General features: G+C 28.5%; 1 protein-coding gene across 3 annotated transcripts in view; it reads right to left on the bottom strand.

Moving 5' to 3' along the window:
• Positions 1 to 3,626: 3,626 nt before the first annotated feature.
• Positions 3,627 to 20,892, bottom strand: part of LOC129970511 (uncharacterized) — a 49,418-nt gene continuing 32,152 nt past the window's right edge. For 2 of the 3 annotated variants that reach the window (XM_056084469.1, XM_056084487.1), the window contains 10 exons: positions 16,206 to 16,236; positions 15,127 to 15,257; positions 14,431 to 14,510; positions 13,414 to 13,438; positions 11,817 to 12,607; positions 11,003 to 11,148; positions 9,858 to 10,055; positions 7,651 to 7,711; positions 5,926 to 7,146; positions 3,627 to 3,879 (listed from right to left, as the gene is read on the bottom strand). In XM_056084469.1, coding sequence (XP_055940444.1) covers positions 6,797 to 7,146; positions 7,651 to 7,711; positions 9,858 to 10,055; positions 11,003 to 11,148; positions 11,817 to 12,607; positions 13,414 to 13,438; positions 14,431 to 14,510; positions 15,127 to 15,257; positions 16,206 to 16,236 — 1,813 coding nt within the window. In that variant the 3' untranslated portion in view covers positions 3,627 to 3,879; positions 5,926 to 6,796. Of the gene's footprint in view, positions 3,880 to 4,720; positions 4,784 to 5,925; positions 7,147 to 7,650; positions 7,712 to 9,857; positions 10,056 to 11,002; positions 11,149 to 11,816; positions 12,608 to 13,413; positions 13,439 to 14,430; positions 14,511 to 15,126; positions 15,258 to 16,205; positions 16,237 to 20,892 lie in introns of all 3 variants that reach the window. The other variant, XM_056084478.1, reaches the window with a different exon arrangement.

Genomic DNA, 20,892 nt, shown 5'->3' with positions numbered 1-20,892 from the left:
TGTCTGTCATAACACATTTAAAAATATGTCCTCTAAGAATACACGATATGCTTTCCTATTCTGCCATGTTGGCAGCTGATATGAATTGAATAAACTGTCTTTCAGAATGCCAGTCCAAAAGTTGGTATTAAATTTCTATTGTGTGCCATGTTATAATTCTGCAAGTGAGTTTCAGATTCTTTTTAAGAATCGCTCTCCAGGGGCTTTTTCTTCAATGGATTAATTGAGTTGTAGCCCAAGGGCACTAATTATCCAAAGGTGTCTAAAATTTACTTAACTGATTTTATTTTAAATTTATAACAAAAGATTTCTATGATTATAAATTTAAATATATTGAAAGTAAATAAATGATTCCAGCTTTTATTAGACAGTCATGTCTTCTGTAATGCTGTATATATTGATTAAAAGAATATTCATACAAAATCAATGCATAAATACTTTTATATTTATAACTTAATGTAAATTAATCATGTATGCGGAGTCCAGAAATTGACCTGCAAAATGTTATTTTGAAAGGGCGCCAATTTGCAAAATTGTGAGACATTAATTAGACAACAAGTGGCTTTAGGTAGATATTTTAGTTTGGTCATTGTCTTTCAAATTTCTAGTTACGATTCTAATGGTACTTTAAGCTGCTCTAACAAGGTGCTCAAATTCGTTGACGTCGAGACTAGTTTAGTATAATCACCTCATCCGTGAAAATATATTTTCCTTAATAGCTCGGAAAATCCTTTTGTGTCGCGGCGTCTTCTTATCTGACTTCTGTAGGCTATAGGACCCAGCTTTTGCAACCTATATATTCTCTTGTGAAAATGTTTAATCTGGGTATACCTGCCACACCTTCAGAACTCTTTAAGTGATTCTTTATATCACATTTTTTACTTAATTTTAATAATTAGCATTATTTTGAAGTCACTAAAAAAATATCTGTGAATATGAATGAAACACTTTTGTATCCTCTGATGGATTCGATTAAAGTTGGAGCTCATGCTGCCTCCAATAATAATAGAAAAATTATGACTGGGCTTTTAATATTTTCTCATCTGGATCATTCTTCTTGAAGGTGAGAAAAGTTCACAACCCTATAACTAATAATTCGAAAGAATTATTAATAGCTTTTAATGAAATGTCAGTAAAATTTTGAAAATCATTGCTTTTATTCTCTCAAAAAAGTTGTAGAAATGTAGAAAATGCATTTTGGAATTCTCTGCATTCCGAGAATCACATAAGTTTACAGTTTCAAAAGTTCTGAACTACATCAGAAGTTTTTCTCTTTTTTTACACCCCCTCCCTTCCTTTCCAGCCTTAAAGAATGCAAACCAAATGGAAAGAGATTTATCTAAAACTATTTCAATTCAAAATTTAATATTTTTCGTAAAGTTTCTTCGTTTATTCAGTTAGCTATAACTATTTTAATTTTCCAAATTAGCTAAGAAGATGAATGTCTCAGAATGAAAATAAAATATGAGAGCTCTGAAATGATTTAGATTATAAATGTTCCTTTTATGTTTCTTATGCTACATTATTAATTCATATGTTAGTTACTTAAAGATAGTTCAAAAATAATTTACTTTCTTATATTATTTTTGGTTATTTTATAAATCATTTGAATTAAAGTTTCGAATTTGGTGTAATATTTTAGCTATGCCAAATTAGTATGTCGAATTCTAAAATATTAATTACCAGCTGTAATTAAAATTTCTACCAGCTGTATATTATAGTGAGATTGATCATATTTATCCTAACACATCTACACTCAAGTTTGTTAGCCAAGCACTCATGATAAAGGGAAAGTGTCATATCTTTAATTGATCAAATAAATCTTGGGATCCCATGGTAACATCTGAAGTTGAAGTCTGTCTTATCTTTAATGTATGGAAATAGATTGCCTCCAGGAAAAACATAATTACATTTGTCAACTTAGAGACAGAAGAAAACCCTTAAAAACATTATATAGCCATGTTCAGTCAATAAACTGTTTCTAAAATAGGGTTGGGTGATACTATGTCAGTCTGATAATTTTTATCAAAAATAAAAAAAAGTATCAAGTACATAAAATTGATACAGACTAAGAATATCGTGTACTCGGAATCAGTTTTATACTCTATTGGCACCAACTGTTCATGCCTTGAACAGCGTAATGACCCTGAGTGATCTGTTTTTAACTAAATATATTTTATCCCCAGCCATTCTTGCCCTTATTCCTATTTAATGGTGCACATATCACAGCAGAATTCCTAACTTTTACTGTACTAACAGCATCAATAAAGTCCCCCCTCCCTTTTCTCACCCATCCATTAATCCCTGTCAAAACCAAAACCACCTACGTAACGTCATCGATACCTCTTCTGAAAAAGAGAAACTCTATTAGAAATCATATTCATATTAATATCAGTTACCAGTCTCGATGAAAGTACGAGAACCGATATTTATCGAATCAAATACAACCTGTATCCGACGGGAAATGAATCTGTCACCGACTCTGTAAGTATCAGTATCAATATATATCAGATACAGCAAAACCGTTCATCAACTTAACCCTATTCTGAAGCCACTTATGTCTATCAATAATCATAACCTTATTCTTTATTGATAACCTTATTAATAATGTTATCAATAATCATAACCTTATTCTTTATTGATAACCTTATTAATAAGGTTATCAATAATCATAACCTTATTCTTATTCCTTATTCTTATTCTATCAATAATCATAACCTTATTCTTTCGATTCTCAGTCATAATATGATGTAATATGGACACTATATATTGTTTTTATTTTTAAGGAGCGCATACCACTTTTGCGACATATCGTCAAAGTTTTACCTTAGCTATACAGCTTTCTGAATTAAGACAAAAATGCATTTCAATGTGAAAAACTGATAATAATAATAAAATCAGCAATGATTACCTTTGGCAACTAGATAATTTTTAGCAGAAAAATTTAAAAGTTCTGTCTTAAATTTTTTTTATGTACTAAATCATCTACTGCTCAAAAATATACCGGAAAATTTTTTATGACTTTTTTTTTTTACTTATTTTATACTTGCAATTCTTGAACTCATGTCGAATTGTATTAAGTCTAAAATTAAATAGAACTTTATATAATACTAAATTTCATGGAAATGAATGTAAAAATGCTAAGTAGTTCCTCAGTAGTGCAAAAAAATGTATTTATTCACTAAATTACATTTGAATTTTTATTCAATACGATCTTTCAGGTATTATTCAGTTTCTTTGCTTCTTTTGATCAGTTCTAAATAAATAACTAGGAATAAATGCTCCACTTTTTCAGAAGCTGTACAAACAAATATCGAAGAAAATTCTTTCTATAGTCAGCTATGCTTGAATCCAGTGGTTCAGCTTTGTAAAGTTTATTTTCAGTTAGGAGAAATATTTTTCTTATAACAAATAAAACATTTTTAACAGATTTTTGCTTTTTGCATCTTTTGTATTTTTCAGATAATTTCCATTGCTTTTTAACTAATAGATATATTAGTTAATTACAAAGAAAAATTTCTAAAATGAGTTTTTTCTTTTTCTTTATGGATGTGTTTTTATTAAAATGTCTCAATGTGAATCATTGAAAATTAATCGTAATAAATGAATGATTTCAAACACTTGAATTGAATCAAATTGTATTTATTATGCTATCACAGAAACAGTAGCTCCAATCGATTATAAGCAGTTCACAGTGGTTGTGAATTAATGACACAATTGGAAATGTTATCCAATGCAGTTCCATTTTAATAAGTTCAGCGGTGTGTTAATTCAGTTTTGGACAGATATCACAAACGAGAAAGTTGGCAAAAAAGAGCAAGAAGCTTTGAAAAGATGAAAGAAATAATCCATTAGCTGTTGCTGTGAGATCGGCGTGTCCTGGAAAGAATAAATCATCATTATTCAAAGAATGGGTGATTAACTTTGGAAAAAAATTTAAAAGACATTCTTAATATTTAAAATGTAATATTTTTCAAAGATAAAGGGAATCCTGGAGAATGGAATGAATGAAGGGGATCATTCCACTTCAATATAAGCAGAAAATATACCATTAAACGAACGAAAATAACTTCTTTAATTTTTTTATTTCTTTTACGTTTTAAATCCTCTTAATGGTTAATCTAATTCTCTTCCACTAATCGAGGAAAAATTTGTTCTCGATTAATAAATGCTCTTAGAATCCATATATATTGCTCACAACAAATACTTTTGATGCAGCAACTTAGCAATATATAATAACAATTCAAACTAACATTTCATTTTTTTAAAGTTTTTAACTTAAATTTAATTTATAAAATTTCTAATTTAGCATAAATATTAAATGCGAGTGTGAAATATTAAAAAGTGACGGCAAATTTTCAAAAATAAAATTGAATTCTAATTTTTAAATCTGTTAAAAATTGTTGATAATTGATAAGATGTTATTGTTGTTATTGTTAATATTGATAAGTTGTTAAAATTGATAAGATGTTATCTCCGATTATTTTCACTATAAAAATAATCCAATTTAATTTAAAATGAATTTCATTTGAAGAGAAACTTCTATTTTCTCCTTTAAGAAAGTAATGGGAGAGAATAGAATGTTTTCTTGCCAAATATAAAAATAATTTGAAAAGATTTGAATCAAATAGTTCCCACGTTTAAAGAATTTCTAGGGGAAAGGGAGAAGAGAATTATACATATTTTTTTACAAAAAAAAAAAAAGATAAATTCTTTTTACCATTTAAAATCTCTAACATTCACTTCGACAATTTCAAGAAAAGTAACGTAAAAGAAGTTCTTTCTGAAATAGAATAAATAAGGTTATTGGAGTAATCGGGAAGGCAAATGCCGAGCCCTATACCTCTTATCTCCAATCCAAGTTAAAAAATCAGTTTTTTTATTAGTATTACATTATTTATTTAATCTCTATAAAAGCATTTCTATATAATCAATAACAGTTCTTAAAACAAACTGAATTTTTTTTTTTAATTCGTAGATACTAAATCAAAATCTTTTAAAAAATATACCTTATTTTAAAGCATTAGAAAAGGGAAAGAGGATACTAAAACTGCAAACAAATTGAATCATATTTATTTCCTAAGGAATTTAAAAACATGATAAATATTCCAAGAATAATATTCTGAAATGTAAATGATACTTTATTTCGATTTCGATAAATTCGTGTACACGATTTTTACAAAAGGAAATCTAAGAATTAAAGAAATCTTAGCGCCCTCTAAACTAACGGGATTAATAAGTAAGGAGTTGTCTATCCGGTTCAGCAGAGAAGCTATACTAATTTTCAAAAAGAAAACTGTGCTGCTTATTTCTTTTTCATGAAGAAATTTTCAGAATAATACTGAAATCGTATGCATATTCAAATTATTATTATTATTACTTTAATACAAAACTCAAACCTGTGTTATTTGTACTGTATTACCCTTTAAGTTTGACATGATGATATTTAACTCAGGTCATTCTAATTTATGATTTAGTAAATGAGCTATTTATTTAACTTCAGTTTTATGTTAATATCCGTTTGTTTCAGAGCAATCATGCTGCCATCTAGTTTAATTATAGCAATTTATGATAGTGCTGAAATCTAGTATAAATTATAGCAATTTATGATAATGCTGCCATCTAGTATAAATTATAGCAATTTATGATAATGCTGCCATCTAGTAAAAATTGTTAAAATCTACAACGCTGCTCTCTAGTAAAAATTATTATAATTTATAGTGCTGCCATCTAGTAGAAAATATTATAATTTACTATGCTGTCATCTAGTAAAAAAAATCTATCTTCATATTGTGTTTTAGAATATGACAGTAAATAAGTTAGTATTATTAAAATTACATTTACCTACGAGGTATTATCCATTCTCAGATTATTCTGATTTTTTAAATATTTTCATGCATTGAACTGAAGTAGTAATCAACTTACCTACGCATTGGGATCTGTCAGCTTGTCCTAGAGAGGAGCATCAGGTCACCAGCTATTGGATCTGGCTTTTATCAACAAAGCCCCTGCTAGTCCTCACTTTCTCAACACAATGGAATTGGACACATCACGAGCAACGGAAGATAGAAAAATATTGACAAACACAGATTGGAGAAATTCTTAAAGACTTCAAAAAGTAAAGATGAAGGACAAGATGCAGATAGAAGGACTGCCAATGGTTCTTAGACATTGGTTTGAAAATTGGTTCTTAGGCATTGGCTTTAACGTAACTGAAGATAAGAGACAACCTATGTGAGAGGCATCAGTTGTGCTAATATTTTCAAAGGCCAACGGCTGACAGAAATTAAGCTGACGATTATTCAAACTCACACATAAAAAAAAGATAAAAGAATTTTAATATTATCAATAATATCGTAATCTAAACTATAGCAACAAACACAACAATTTCCCGGCATTCCAAAGGACCGGAATATTATTTTGATTTTCGAACTCGTGTTTGAACAAAAACAAGATATCATTTAATCCCCAAGGCCTCGTCACCTCAATCATATTGTAAACTCTAACAAAATAATAATAATAATAATAATCTATCAAAAGAATCCATAATTCTATATATCCTTATATCTCTCTTTCCTCTTAAAAAATTTCACACTTCATAAATATTCAGAATGGAAAAAAAAAGAAAAAAAACAAGAAAAACAAAATCGTATAAATCTATAATATTTATCAACATATAGCTTCAACAGCGAGGATGTATTAAAACAAAATATAATAACTACTGTAAAGAACTAAATATTACACAAAAAAATATATAATCATGATTCAACGGGCTTTAAAGGTGAAGAAGGGCCGATTAATGAAATTCGACGTGCTGCGTGCCTGGGGGTGGCCTGTAAGTCTGGGGAACATTGATGGAAGCATGTTCATGAATATAATCGTCGAATCTAGCCTTTCGGGTCGTTTTGGGGCTTGGACGGGGGATGTTTTCTTTATCGTTGAAGGCGTTGGGGGCTGGAGGGGGCCAGACAATGTCCTTCCTCCTAGCAGGGGAGTGGGAAGGACTGAAGGTTGCTTTTCGGGTTACGGGTGGGGAAGGGGAGGGATTCCATTGGATACGACGTCCTGTGATGGGGGATTGAGGAGTATTGCGTCCACTTCGGTACTCATCACTTGGGGGCGGCCATACGCATCGTCTGCCTGTTCCTAAAAAAATAAATAGAAAAAATTAACAAATGGCGCCTATTGAAGATAAACACAATATATTTAGGATATTAATTGGATTATATTAGTTAATTGGATTGTATTGGAATGTCAATTATTCTATTCGGAAGTATATATTGCATGAAAATCAGCTTCAATAGTTCAATAGCAGTCGCTGAAAAGAAAGGAGTTCAAAAGAATTTTGAAGAAAATTAAAATACGATTATAAAATTTTAAGATTTTTATTTAATAAAACAGATAAGAAGTTTAATGATATTTACATAAATTTGAATGTATTTTACACAATTACGGATTTTTCGAAGCAAAATAAAATATTTTGAAAAAATAAAATTGCTATTTTTCTAAAAGAAAAAAAAGATCAAACTTTATTACCTTAAATTACAAGGAAATAAAATATTCATTTGATATTTTTTTTAATAATATTGTTTTTCCCCCTTAATAGTTTTTTTTTCTTTCTTTCGCAAAATGATTATAAGTTTAACTCACCTTGTTCTCTGACAGCTGCTGGGTTAAAGCCTGTTTTGGGCAATTCTACGGCCGATGATTTCTGTAAAAGAAAAGTGATAGCATGATACAAAAAGGAAGAGAACCTACTTATATAACAGGACTTTTATTGATTTGTTTTGTGTTATTTCTCAATAAGTGTTTATTTCATACGCTATATGATTGCTGGACAGGTGTGTGTGTGTGTGTGTGTGCGTGTGTGTGTGTGTGTGTGTGTGTGTGTGTGTGTGTCAAAAGAAAGAGAGAGACATATTGTAATCTCTCCATTAACCTGAAAATATTAGAAAGTTTATGCTTAGTATGTAAAAGATTGCAAAATGTAAAAAATTATACTACATGCATAGGAAATATTACAAAATATAATTTAAATCTGAATTGCAATAATTGCTTATCTCACATCTAAGTCACTAACTTCCTTACAGTGACTTGTCTTTTCGTTAAGTTCCAAACTCATCGTTTTGGGATAAACCATTACAGTATCGGATTATTGTGAGTCTACTTTGTATTGCCATTTGAAATTTCTGTAATTTTGAAATTCGACTGTATTCAAAACGATGAGTCGATAATTTTTTTCGTATCATTTAGCTTGTATCTTTATGAAAATTAATATAAAGCATTTATGTTTAAGTATAGTTATATGAAACGATTTTAAATTACAAAAAACTCAAAAAAAAAAAACTCATTGGTTCAATGGAAATGAGTTACACGTGCACATGCAAGGATTTAAAAATGCATTCTTTCATTTTATTCTTATGGCAAATTCGTACTTCAAATCTCTCAAAATATTCTAACAAATGTTTGAAATCCATAAATATTTAACTTTTTTTTTTATTTAACAGTCATAATAAAATTGCAGCATAACTATTTATGGCACGAGTTCTGTAAAATATAAGCTCAGCTGCTAAACATTCCATCTAAAAATATATATTCCATAATGTCTAGTATATATTTAAAAACAACCATAAATCCACAAATTTATAAATCCACTTCTGAGTTTTGCTTCAAGATAATTATATTAAGATTCATATATTTCTTCTAAATATAATATGTGAAATTACTTCGTTTAAATTTAACTATCATCTTTGAGGGCAAAGAGTTGGAAGATAAACTTCTTCGATATTCACTCTAAAGAATTCAGACCATTAAGATATGAAGGCGTAAAAGGTAGTTCAAAACCCATTGCTCATACTTTCTACTTTAGAACTCTTCAAAATCCTCCTGAGCATAGTTTATAAGCATTGTGATAACTTCCTGCTGTTGCACTTGGAAACCTATCGAGCAAAGAGAAACTATAAAAAAAAAAAAAAAAACGAGTACTTGGGCGAAAGTGCTGTGTGGGATGTGTGATATCTAACCTTCAAATAGACTCTAAAGAGGAAGATAACAGCATTCGATATGCATAACTGACACACAATAAACTGTATAAATAAAGAAGGAGGATTTGGGCTACTTTCATGTGAATTACCTTGCTCGATATTTTTATCTTCAATGCAGTTTCAAATTATAATTTATTATTACGATTGAAAGCTATTTCGTGGAAATGAATTTACACTGTATAATTTTAATAACTTTACACTTAAATAAACACTATAACATAATTTCAGCCTTTCAGTACTATAATAATTTTTGATTCACGCAAGAAATACATAAATTAAATTAAATTCCATAAAAATAATATTTAAAAAATGTTTAAATTATTTGTTCATTTTAATAGAAAAAAAAGATTAAAATATAATTTTAATTTTTTTCAAATTTGAATTAAAATTTGTTTTCAGATCTCGAATAATATTAATGTAATAGTAATCTGTACCTCCTAAAATTAAATCAATATTGAAAAATTCTAATTATTTTTATTCAAAATAAAGATGTTAAACAATCTTCCTATTTCATAATTATATCAAAAGTATAAAAAAAAATCTTTATTTAAATTTATTGAAATTTTATTTAAGCAAATTCTTTCTGCGATTAAAAAATTCCTATAGACGTTAAGATTTCTTTTAATTCCATGTATGGTTTCCTCTTAAATTTCATGATCTTGTATACATAAAAGAACTAACTAAACAAAGAGAAAACCCACGCTGTTTAATTTCTTCAACATAATTCAATTATAATCCACTAATTCAGTTTCCCAACAAATAAATTTTTGACAATGCTATGTATTTTCTAAGTTATTTGTGTATAAAGCTCACCTTTGGAGGCCAGACGGAAGCGACGTTGTGAGAGCCACTGGGGCAGTCTGGCACGGGGCTCCTGAAATGATCTGATGATGGCGGTGGTGGCCAGTTGGGCTTTGGTGGTGCGGATGGTGGGGCCTTGTAAGTGATGGGCGTTCCCGAAGTGGAGTTGTGCTCGAAGATCTCTCCTTCAATGATGTGCGCTTTGGGTTTCTGAAAAGAAATGTATTTCAGTCTTTCCGAATTAAATATCTCATTCTTAGCTATTTGCAGTGAGAGATTAGAGCTTTAAATGGATAGAATAAAAAAATAATCAGGCATCAAAAATTTTGCTGACTGGCCTTGTCATCTACCAATCAACGTCACTGAATCTTTTGAGTGTAGTAAATATATTTTCTTAATTAGGCAGTTGTTATTTAAAAACTGCTATCTATTCAAAATTATATTGAATAAATTTGAATAAATCTTCACCCAAATAAATCTTCATAGCGGTCTAAATGTTGGCCCTCCCTATATGTAGTTTATCAAATTCTTATTGCATGATATAAGATAACATTTAACAAATGCTGGATTTCCTATCCAAATTGTTTGATAAATTGTTATCCAACAGATAGCAACTTATCAGAAACTTTATAACATTTTACTTTAAAATTCAAAAATTAACTTTACATCTAAAAATTTCAAATCCATAGTATATTTTATATCCATCTATTAAAAATTCATAGTTAGAGAGTTAACTGAAAGCTCTCTTTGTGCAAACTGACAATCTAAGCACTGAAAAAATTGATTTCTCATCTTTGCTTTAAAGGTCAAACTTTGTAAAGACGATTTTGAAGACAATTAAAGCAGTTGTTTTAAGAAAGGAAACGTCATTCTCTCAATCAATCTCTATATCAATTTTTTAATAACTTTATTGGCATCAGTACATTTTCTGTGAAGTTATTGCTAAAATAAATCCTCCTTCAGAACAGGAATAAAAATAATGATCTTGATTTGCTATCACTAGCTTGCTTAACATTTCTTTGCCATCATACAATTTTAAAGCATGAAATTTTAATTCATTTTAAGATTTGATTAATGGCCGAAGTAAAGTGGAAGGAACCTATAATTTAATGTAGTTGTGTAGGATTTTGGCTGTTAATTACACGTGACAGACTTACCGATTCATCATCGATATGATTGTTCATAAGAATCTGCTGCTCATACTGCTTCTGCAGATGCTGTTCGTATTGTTGACGGTAGATGGCAGTCATATTGCTGGTATCTTGCTTGCTCGATGTACTGCGAGGTGGTGGAGGAGGGCCGACTGTGAAATGAAAAGATATTATTTCTGAAAAATGAAGGTTCTATCATACATAATGCAACTGAAAAACTAAATTTAATTTGCAAAGTTATAAAAGTAAAAAAAAATTGAACCTCGAGATTTTTTTTTTTAATTTACTGAACATTAAACAGAAATAGCTCTTGTGATTGAATTCCTCAGACAAAATACAAGAAACTTATCGTTTTAAATCTTGAAATTTCAAATCATTTTAAAGCTTTACAACAATTGAAGTGAATTGGAATAAAAGGAAAAAAGCTAAAAATTTCCAAAATACCTTAATAATAGAATGTCTCTTTTTTAATTGATTAATTTGGTATAGGTTCCTCTTTTTCAAAATTTATATGCAATAAAAAATATTGAGAAAAAAGTAATTTAACTCATTCATCAAGAGAAAGCTTATTGTCATGAAATTCAATTACGAAAATAAAGCTATTTTATTTTGCTAAATCACAATCTTTCCATGTATTAGTATTGTTTATTTTCGCTTTTAATTATTTTAATTAACAATATAATGTTATGGTAATCAAATTTTTTTGTAGTATTTTTTTTCCTTTCATTAGGATTTTATTTATTTGAGACAATGTATACCTTAATTTCCAATTTTTTATACTCTGACAGAAATTGAAATAAGTGCATAAAATTTTGCTTACTTTTAAACTCTGCTTTTGATACAGCAGTCGGTGAATGTGCAGGATTTGGTTGTTGGTAACTGGCTTGCTGCGCTTGCTGATTGCTAGTTTGCTGTTGACTTTTCTGATTCTGATAATTAGCTTCTTGTTGGCTTTTTTGGTAGTTGGTTTGTTGCTGGCTTTTCAGATAATTAGTCTGCTGTTGGTTTTGCTGATAATTAACTTGTTGCTGAGTTGATGGTTGGCTTTGATAATTAGTTTGTTGATAAGTTGTCTGCTGACTCTGCTGAGTAGGAGAACGACTTTGATAACTCTGATTTTGCTGGTAATTTATTTGGTTTAATGGTTGGTAAGTTGTAGCACTGGGTGACTGATAACCAGGATGCTGTTGCTTAGTAGTGGCAACAGGTGACTGATAACCTTGAGTTTGATACTGATAAGTATTCTGCTGATAGGTTTTCTGATAATTAGTTGCCGGTGGTTGTTGATTCTGGTAGGTCTGATAGCTACTGACTGTTGTCTGGTAATTTGGCTCCTGATAATTCTCTCTCAATGGGGACTGATATCCAGGAGATCTTTGATGAGAACTTGTTTGGTAAACTGTAGTCTGCTGGTACTGAACAGGTTGCTCCTGTTGGTACTGATATTGATTGACGACCTTCTGAGTAGTCTGGTACTCTACACGATTGGATCTCTGCTGGTCTTGGTACACTTGTTGATGTGAATCGTAACCGTTATAATATTGTTCGCCTGATGGTGGCTTGGGTTTCGGTGGTGGAGGCGGAGCAGTTTTAGGTTTCCGCACTTGAGGGCTGTAAAAATATTCACCGATGATTGATTTCTTTTTCAAATCCTTTACGTGGAATTTCTCAATTTAAAAATTTCAATATTATACACATCAGTTCACTCATCTTCATATAGAAAATATGTAGTACATTAAAAAATATAGAGCTTAAAACATTTCTTAAATATTTAGGCTTAAGTCGTACAAAAATGGTATCATCTATATAAAATTATTTATTAGATGATAACATAATATGAATGCTTAAACTGATATATATATTCATAAATGCAGTAAGCACAATTGCAAAAAAAAATTACTGCTTATTCTTATGATGATTGAATTTATTAATCTTATTGTGCAACAATATTTTTGTCCTTCCTTGACAAAGAAGACAAAAGGCAAAGAAATATATAAATTTTTAGTATTTTCAATAAGCTTAATAAATTATTAGAAATATGAAACCATTAGTCCAAATAAAATTTGTTCATAAGAATAATTTCATATACATTCCTTCTGGAGTACAAATTTAATATATTTTTTGGATAATAAAATTCCAGCATTCAAGAACAAAAATTAAGTAATTATTTTCCAAACACAATCTTATTTAAATTTAGCGATCAATATCACATTTTAATAAATATAAGAAAACATATTCCATACATAATGTAATCAGACTATGCTATGTGCGCTTTACTAACATTAAAATATTTTTGAGAAAATATTTATATGAAAAATCCAATTATTTGACAGTCATTAAAATTGGCAAGCAGAGAATAATAATATTAATTAAAATTTACTAAAAAAAATGGAAAATATTGAAATGATTTTTCTTACCTTTGTTGCCTGGTATAACCTCCCTCTGAAAAGAAAACGTATCATTAATAAGATTTTTAACATACAGAAAGCAAAGTTAACAGCATGAGAAAATTTTACCAGAATTTGTCTGTCCAGTTCAAAAAATAGTTTTGAATATCATTATTATTATACCAAACAGCCTTGTTGAGAGAAACAGAAATATTATATTACACTTACATTTACTAATAATAAAATGTGGCACTCATTGAATAGTAACATTAAATGAAAAAAAAATCTCACTATCCAAAATTAATTATTTGACACAAAACTCAAGTTTCATCAAAAAAAAAATTTAAGCCATTTACTACAAAAAATATTTTTGTGAAACTTAGGTAGTCATTATTAAAGCAATGGTTGCTTGAAAATGAGAAGTAATTCCCATTTTTGGGAGGCATTGCATTGTTACGAATCGCAATACGACTTATCTGCGCAATTTCCTGGTGAGGAAGGGAATTTTACAAATAAGAGATTGCCATTTCCAAAAACAATTGAATGGGTATCATATTAAGGACTCCCAATCTTAACGATAAACCTAGCGACTTCTACGACAAAAGCGAAGGATCTAGATTATTCGAGAACTTTGACGTTAGCTCCATTAGGGTTCGAATTCCAGCGTTTGTTCCAGAAAATTCAATTTCTCCCCAGAAACTATAGCAAGCTGTCAATTATCAGTCGTATCTAGAGAGTGAAGAGTTTGGCTGAGTGAAGTCTCTTTTTGGAGTACCCTCTGGGACTTTGTTTAAAAGCAGCTATTTAATAACGATTTGTTGCTTGTATGCTAATGTTTACTGCAAATGCTGGTTTATGCAAGCATCTGTGTTTTACTACAGTGAATTTCTGTTTTTATGAATAATAAAACGTTTTTATTTGTTATTGTGCCTGACTTTTCATAAGAACCCACCGGATGGATTTGAAGACTTTTTTGTAATAATGTTGCTATCGAGCATATTACTATTTATTTATTATAACCAGAAATATAAAAATTAAATAAATCACCTTCTTTCGATTGTTCTTCCAACAGTTTAAATACAGCTGATTTCTCTTTGAAACTCAAATTTTCTGGACCTTCGTCTTCCCTGAAAAAAAGAAGGAATTGACATTTTATTAATTTCAAAATGAAAAGAATTATGAAAACATAATTTAAATTTAAAAAAATTGCTTTAAATTCAATATATTTTTAACGAATGGAGTCATTATGACTTTCAAAATATTTATTCTAAAAAAAAAGAAGAAATTATACATCTTTAGGAATAAACCACCCTGAACAAAAATATCTAATCAAGAAAGAAAAAAAGATTCTTTTAATTGTATTTTCCTTATGAATACTTAAAAAGTTCGTTTTAAAATATTTAATACAATTCTTTAGTTTTAAAGGACATATCAATATACTAATTCGCTTATATTTTAAAGATTTTTACATTATATTGGTGAATTTTCTCTCACTTTCAGGATATTTAATCCAATCCTTTATATCAATAGATGGTGGGACTAAATAAATCAATAGATTTTTTTAAAAGCATTTTTTGGGTAAGGATGATTTCTTTAAGAATATCATAATGTTTTTCTCAAGTAAAAACCAACAAAATGCCTTAAACATTCTTTGACATTTTTTTTAGTAAATATGAAAAACTCTTTTAATAATGCTTGTGAGCCTGAAAAGCTGGTGAGTTTTAATTTTAAAAAGGGACTTACTCTGCAGAAATTTGTCCCTCTGTCAATACTTCTGTTTGCTTAGCAAGCGTCTCAGCAATATTTTCAGTTGAGTACAAAGACAAGGGAGAATTGTATGGATTGTGTACAACTGCCTTTACAACTGGAGGCTCCTACAAAAATATTTGTCTTATGAGAATTTTGGAAATTTGTTAAAAGAATTTAGTAATATAAAAAACAATTTGCTGATCAAATTTATTTAATATACTTTTAAATTCTTGAAATACAAACTGTGTGCATGCTCTAAATGAGAATTTACAGAAATGTCTCTTAAATTTGTTAATAAGTGCATTTTTTTAAATTTCACAAAAAGAGACAAATTTAGATCTGTGGTGAAAAATTCTTCTACATCAGTTTCACAAAAAGAGACAAATTTATATCTGTGGTGAAAAATTCTTCTACATCAGTTTCACAAAAAGAGACAAATTTATATCTGTGGTGAAAAATTCTTCTACATCAGTTTCACAAAAAGAGACAAATTTATATCTGTGGTGAAAAATTCTTCTACATCAGTTTCACAAAAAGAGACAAATTTATATCTGTGGTGGAAAAATTCTTCTACATCAGTTTCACAAAAAGAGACAAATTTATATCTGTGGTGAAAAATTCTTCTACATCAGTTTCACAAAAAGAGACAAATTTATATCTATCTGTGGTGAAAAATTCTTCTACATCAGTTTCACAAAAAGTGTTCAGATTTATAAAATCAAGACACTCTAAATATTTATAAATAAATCACATTTACATTAAGTGGATAATTTTGACATATAGTTTCATATATTGTTTTTTTAAAGCCTGAATTTCAATTATACTCAAAACTTTTCACCTAACCATAAGATTAAGCGAAAAATGTGCTTTCCACAAGAAGATTTTAGCTTAAGAGCAAAAATTAGTGAAAAATTCTTCGTCAAATAACTGATTAGTAATTTTAGCATAAGCTTTTATTTTGACTTCTATAAAATAGTTGCAAATTTCATCGCAGTTTGCAAGTATTTTGCAAAATTATACGAATAGAACTTTTCTTCGTAAAATATTCGTAATTAATAAAATATTTTCCTTACCTTTCCTTTTCTAGGGGAAAGTAGATCCTCTCTGAAAACAAAAAGAAAAGTGGAATAAATTTATGAAACAACTTTCATTCTTTTAATAATGCATTTGAATTATAAATAATATGTGCATCTGCATAAAAATTCATCACATTTAGAAGGAAGTATTTTTTTATTTATTAAATATTTAATATCAAATTCTTTAGGGATTTTCCTTTACATAACTTGAAAGAATATGTAATAAATATTTTTAAAAAAATAGCAATATGATTTTGCTAGTGGTTAATTCATACTAACAGTCAGTATCAATCAGCCTAAATTATCCAATTGCTCACTGATACTAATTCAGCCTGAATTAGTATCAATTGCCTGAATTGATAATAACAAGGCTAACATCATGCTAAAATTGACAAAAAAAAAAACAATACCGAACAATATTAACTTTTTTAATATTGTTCGGGATTGCATCTAATTTTTAACTTTAAATAGATGTTTTGTTTAGTTAATTTTATAAAAACTGCTCTTCTTTCTTTATATAGTTCTTTATATAAAACTTAGTTCTTTATTTAAAATTCTTAAATGAACATCATTTAGGGTTTTTAGGAATTTTTTAATGTTAGGAATATTTTTAATTTTGCTATAAATTAAAAAATTTGTTCAACTGCCATTCTTAAATTTTATTTTTAAAAATCGAAATAATGTAATGAGAAAAATTCTAGTTTTATTGCAAAAATGTTAAGGAAATAGTGCAGTAAATATTGTTTGTTGGAACAAAGATTGCAGAGTATATTAAATTGCTCCATTATATTTTTTTAAACATTCATTTGGACAACTAAAGTATTTCTTTGCAATAATTGTTTCTTTTCTTAAGTAACATATGCATTAAAAACAAATAGTCCAATTTACTACTTATCCTATTGCTACTTTCAGATTGTTGCATATGAATTTAATTCTTAAACAGTTAAAATTTATGATGTGTCCATTTTAAACACTTGAAAATTCAAAGTGTGAAGAACTAAGTAACCTTTTCCTTGACTTTTCCTGAATTACTTAGAATAATCAGGGATTATTTTGGAGAAATTCAACCATTAGTTACATATTTCATTGAATTCTGTTAATAAAAGATTTCTTCATATCACAATAGATGGCGACACCAGAAATTTATCGTCTTGTGGAGCGTCGCCCAAATGATGACTAATAAACTACGAAAAAAAAGTATATGCTCCAAAAGTCGTCCAAGGGCACAGCCGTATTTTGACATTTAATACCTTGCTTCTTTTGGATGGGACCGAGCGGGAGGCAGCTGTCGTCTTCTTCACATTCCTCTACCTGTCAAACACCCGATTTTCTCTACTTTTTTTTTTCGCGAGTATTTCTTCCTCCCTCGCGAACAATGTTTACCTTCCGGGACTTTTCTTTTTATTCTCACCTAACGAGTTTTTCACATGTGTTGTCAACTGTAAGATCGATCACACAAGAGACAGGACGAGTTGCAATTGACTAGCTACATGAACTTCTATAAATATACTTCCTCCGGTAGACGTTTACATAACTTTGAAGATACATATAAGAACAAATTTAAAAGTAAGGCTGCAATGGGGACTGATTGATGAAATGGCCTTAAATGTAACATGAAAACTCTATTTTCACAAAAACTGCTACCCGCGATGGTTAGATTGCAACTCATCGATTGTAGTTAATTCCAAATTGTTAAAATCGACTTAAAAAATGTGCTAATCATTCCTTTCTTATTAATTTTTATCTTTTTATTATTAATTTTTTTATTGAAAGATATTTTATGAAATTATTTCCATTTTTATTAATTTTTTTTATTGAAAGATATTTTGTGAAATAATTTGAAAATTATTTTCTGCACAGAAAGATTGGCTTATTTGCGGCTTTTTCTTAAAATTTGTGAATTTTGTAACGGTAAATCATTTATCTAAGTTTTGTTTTTAACTATTGGTTCCTAACTTCCATCTAAGACTATATTTATCGTTGTATAAGCGAATGGATAAATTCATTTGTCTACAAACTTCTATAAAAATAAATTTCTAAAGCCCAGTTAATTTGTTACGTTATATAAACAGATATTCTTTCACTTTTATTGAAAAAATTATTTCTTTATTCGGTTTTCTTGGCAGTATAAAATTTCTGATTAATAGTTATCAGAGCACAGTATCAGCCTTATTTTGCAAATTATATTCTACAATTTTATTGAAGTTTTTAAAAAAAAACTAATGAAGGACTGTCTCAATTTTATATGAATATTTCGTCGTTTCCACATTGAAAAGTTGAAATTATTTAAGTAGTTCTTAGACACTGTCAGTAAAATCACGTGCAAACGTATAAATAAAATTTCATAAATTCATTGTCTTTTATAATTTAAAATTTTAACACAAGCATCGAGAAAGTTAATTACAGTATCTTTATAACTTATCCAATTTCTTTACAAGCATGAAGTAAAATGCAGGATGTGCAATAAAACTTTATTAGAACAGATCTTTAGATCGAGATATCTGCTATTTTTTACAAAATAATTTAATTTGATAAAAACAGGGTAATAAAATTCACTAATTTTTTCAATTTAAATTTTTAATACTTTAAAGTTTTTAAAAAATTTATGAGACCCTCAGACATAAGCCATTTTATACAGAATATTTAAATTGTAATAAAAACTTATGGAACAATCTAATTCCATAAGTTTTTATATTTATATATTGAATCATGTATAATTCAATATACATTGAATGCTATACAAATGTCATTTGTTGCAAATCCAAACATTTTTTAACTAAGAACAAGAGAAAAATAACTTTAGAAAAACTCTTTAGGGGTTTTTATGTTCTTAACTTTAGCAAAACTCTTTAGGGCTTTTTAGGTTCTTTCTCTGTTGATTTTATTTTAACTTTCCACAATTTCATCCCTAATATAGTAAAGTAATACGTCCTCTTCTTCGTCCTTTTCGCAATGCATTTATGAAACAAAAAACTATTACTATTGATAAATGATTGCATTTCACTTGTCTAACTTCTTGATCTTTATTTTCTTCAGCATTCAAATTAAAAACTATCATATTAGCTAGAATAAGCAAAATGTTATCAATTAACAAGTATTTTAAAACGAATAAATGTTTTTAAAACTTTTGATAAAACTCATCAATCCATATGTGAAATGATTTAATAATTTCACAAAATAATGTAATTTAATTTGGAAATATCAGAGTTCGACATCATAAGAAAAGCATTTTATCATATTATTCTTATATTATTTAAAATGTGAATGATTTAATAAGAATTGTAATCGGATATCCCCAACACATCCTCTTTAAAATTATGTTCATTCCTTTTTTCTAATATTACGATAAATAAGGATTTGAAATAAACGCATCGTAAGGAAATATTTATCTGAAATGTAGCAGATAACTCAGTAAAATAGTTTTCCACACTTTAAAATTAAAAAAAAAATTGCATAATTCATCGCCGAAAAAAGTAACTATTTATTAACTAAATATTAAAGAATGGCATCTATCGCCTAAATTCAGCAAAATTATAAATTAGTGAATTCTCGAATTTCAGTCTTAATCCCAATGAAAATCGAAGAAAAATGTGTCTATTGTAATATAAATAAAAATCATTGCATCTGTCTATACTTGTTCTATGTCTCCTAAACAGCTGGGTTGAATTTAACTAAATGCTGCACACTTATCATTTAAATCAAAAGAAAAAATACTATAAAAAAAGACTTTCAAGGTCAAAAATGAATTAAATACTCCATTAATAATAAATTCACTAAATGTCATTTTTTTCCAAAGTGAGAGAAAGTGAAATTATTCCGGGGAGGAATAATTTTAAATCATGTTAAAGTTTAAAATTTTACCATTTCGATATTAATTTAATTTCTGCAGAATATTTCTTTTAATTTCTATCAATTCTTTAAAAAAATTCAAACACTTTAAGATTAGTTAACTTTGAACTACTCTACCACTGTTTTTCAAATTTTAATTCAATTTTCACACATATCATCTCATATTATCGCTTGTTTCAAAGTGTTGATGTAACGATGCCTAAAAGCATGCGTAAGTCAATCACTCAAATTAATACGAGAAAAGTAGCGCTCCTGGAAGCAAAGAAAAAGATGCTCGATGACAGCAGTGACTTCAGGATATGAGAAGTGAACCAATATTTAATCTTTTATCACATAAACTTCGGTGAAAATTACATCGAAAAGATTTACGCCTCTTATCATGGAACTTAAATTTTACTTTTTCAACAAAACCAATTTCATTTTTGTTCAATTTTTCATTCAATTGATATTATTTTTTAGAAAATTCAATGCAGATGAATTTGAAACTCGGAAATTTGTAATTACTCCATTGATGGACAACGTTAAGGGATTGAACTCCTCTACCACTATTTTTAAAGTTCTTTTTAATTCCAATGCATTAGTTTTGAAAAGAGTTTTGTATATAATATTTTATGCAAAAATAGTTTCTACGTTAAAAGTATTATACATGAAAGACATTTAATGCCGAGAAATCTGAGAATTGTAATTAGTTATACATAAAATCTTGTTGCAAGTAAAACCCCAAACTTATCAAGTTTGGAATTGCTATGATGTAACATAAATTATCGTAATTTGGAATTACTAAATTTAAATTAAAACTCAAGCACTGACTAAATTTGATTTTAAACTTCTGCCA

The sequence above is a fragment of the Argiope bruennichi genome, chromosome 1 (assembly GCF_947563725.1).
Source record: "Argiope bruennichi chromosome 1, qqArgBrue1.1, whole genome shotgun sequence".
Classification (NCBI taxonomy): Eukaryota; Metazoa; Arthropoda; class Arachnida; order Araneae; family Araneidae; genus Argiope; species Argiope bruennichi.
This window is presented reverse-complemented; position numbering and strand designations above follow the sequence as displayed.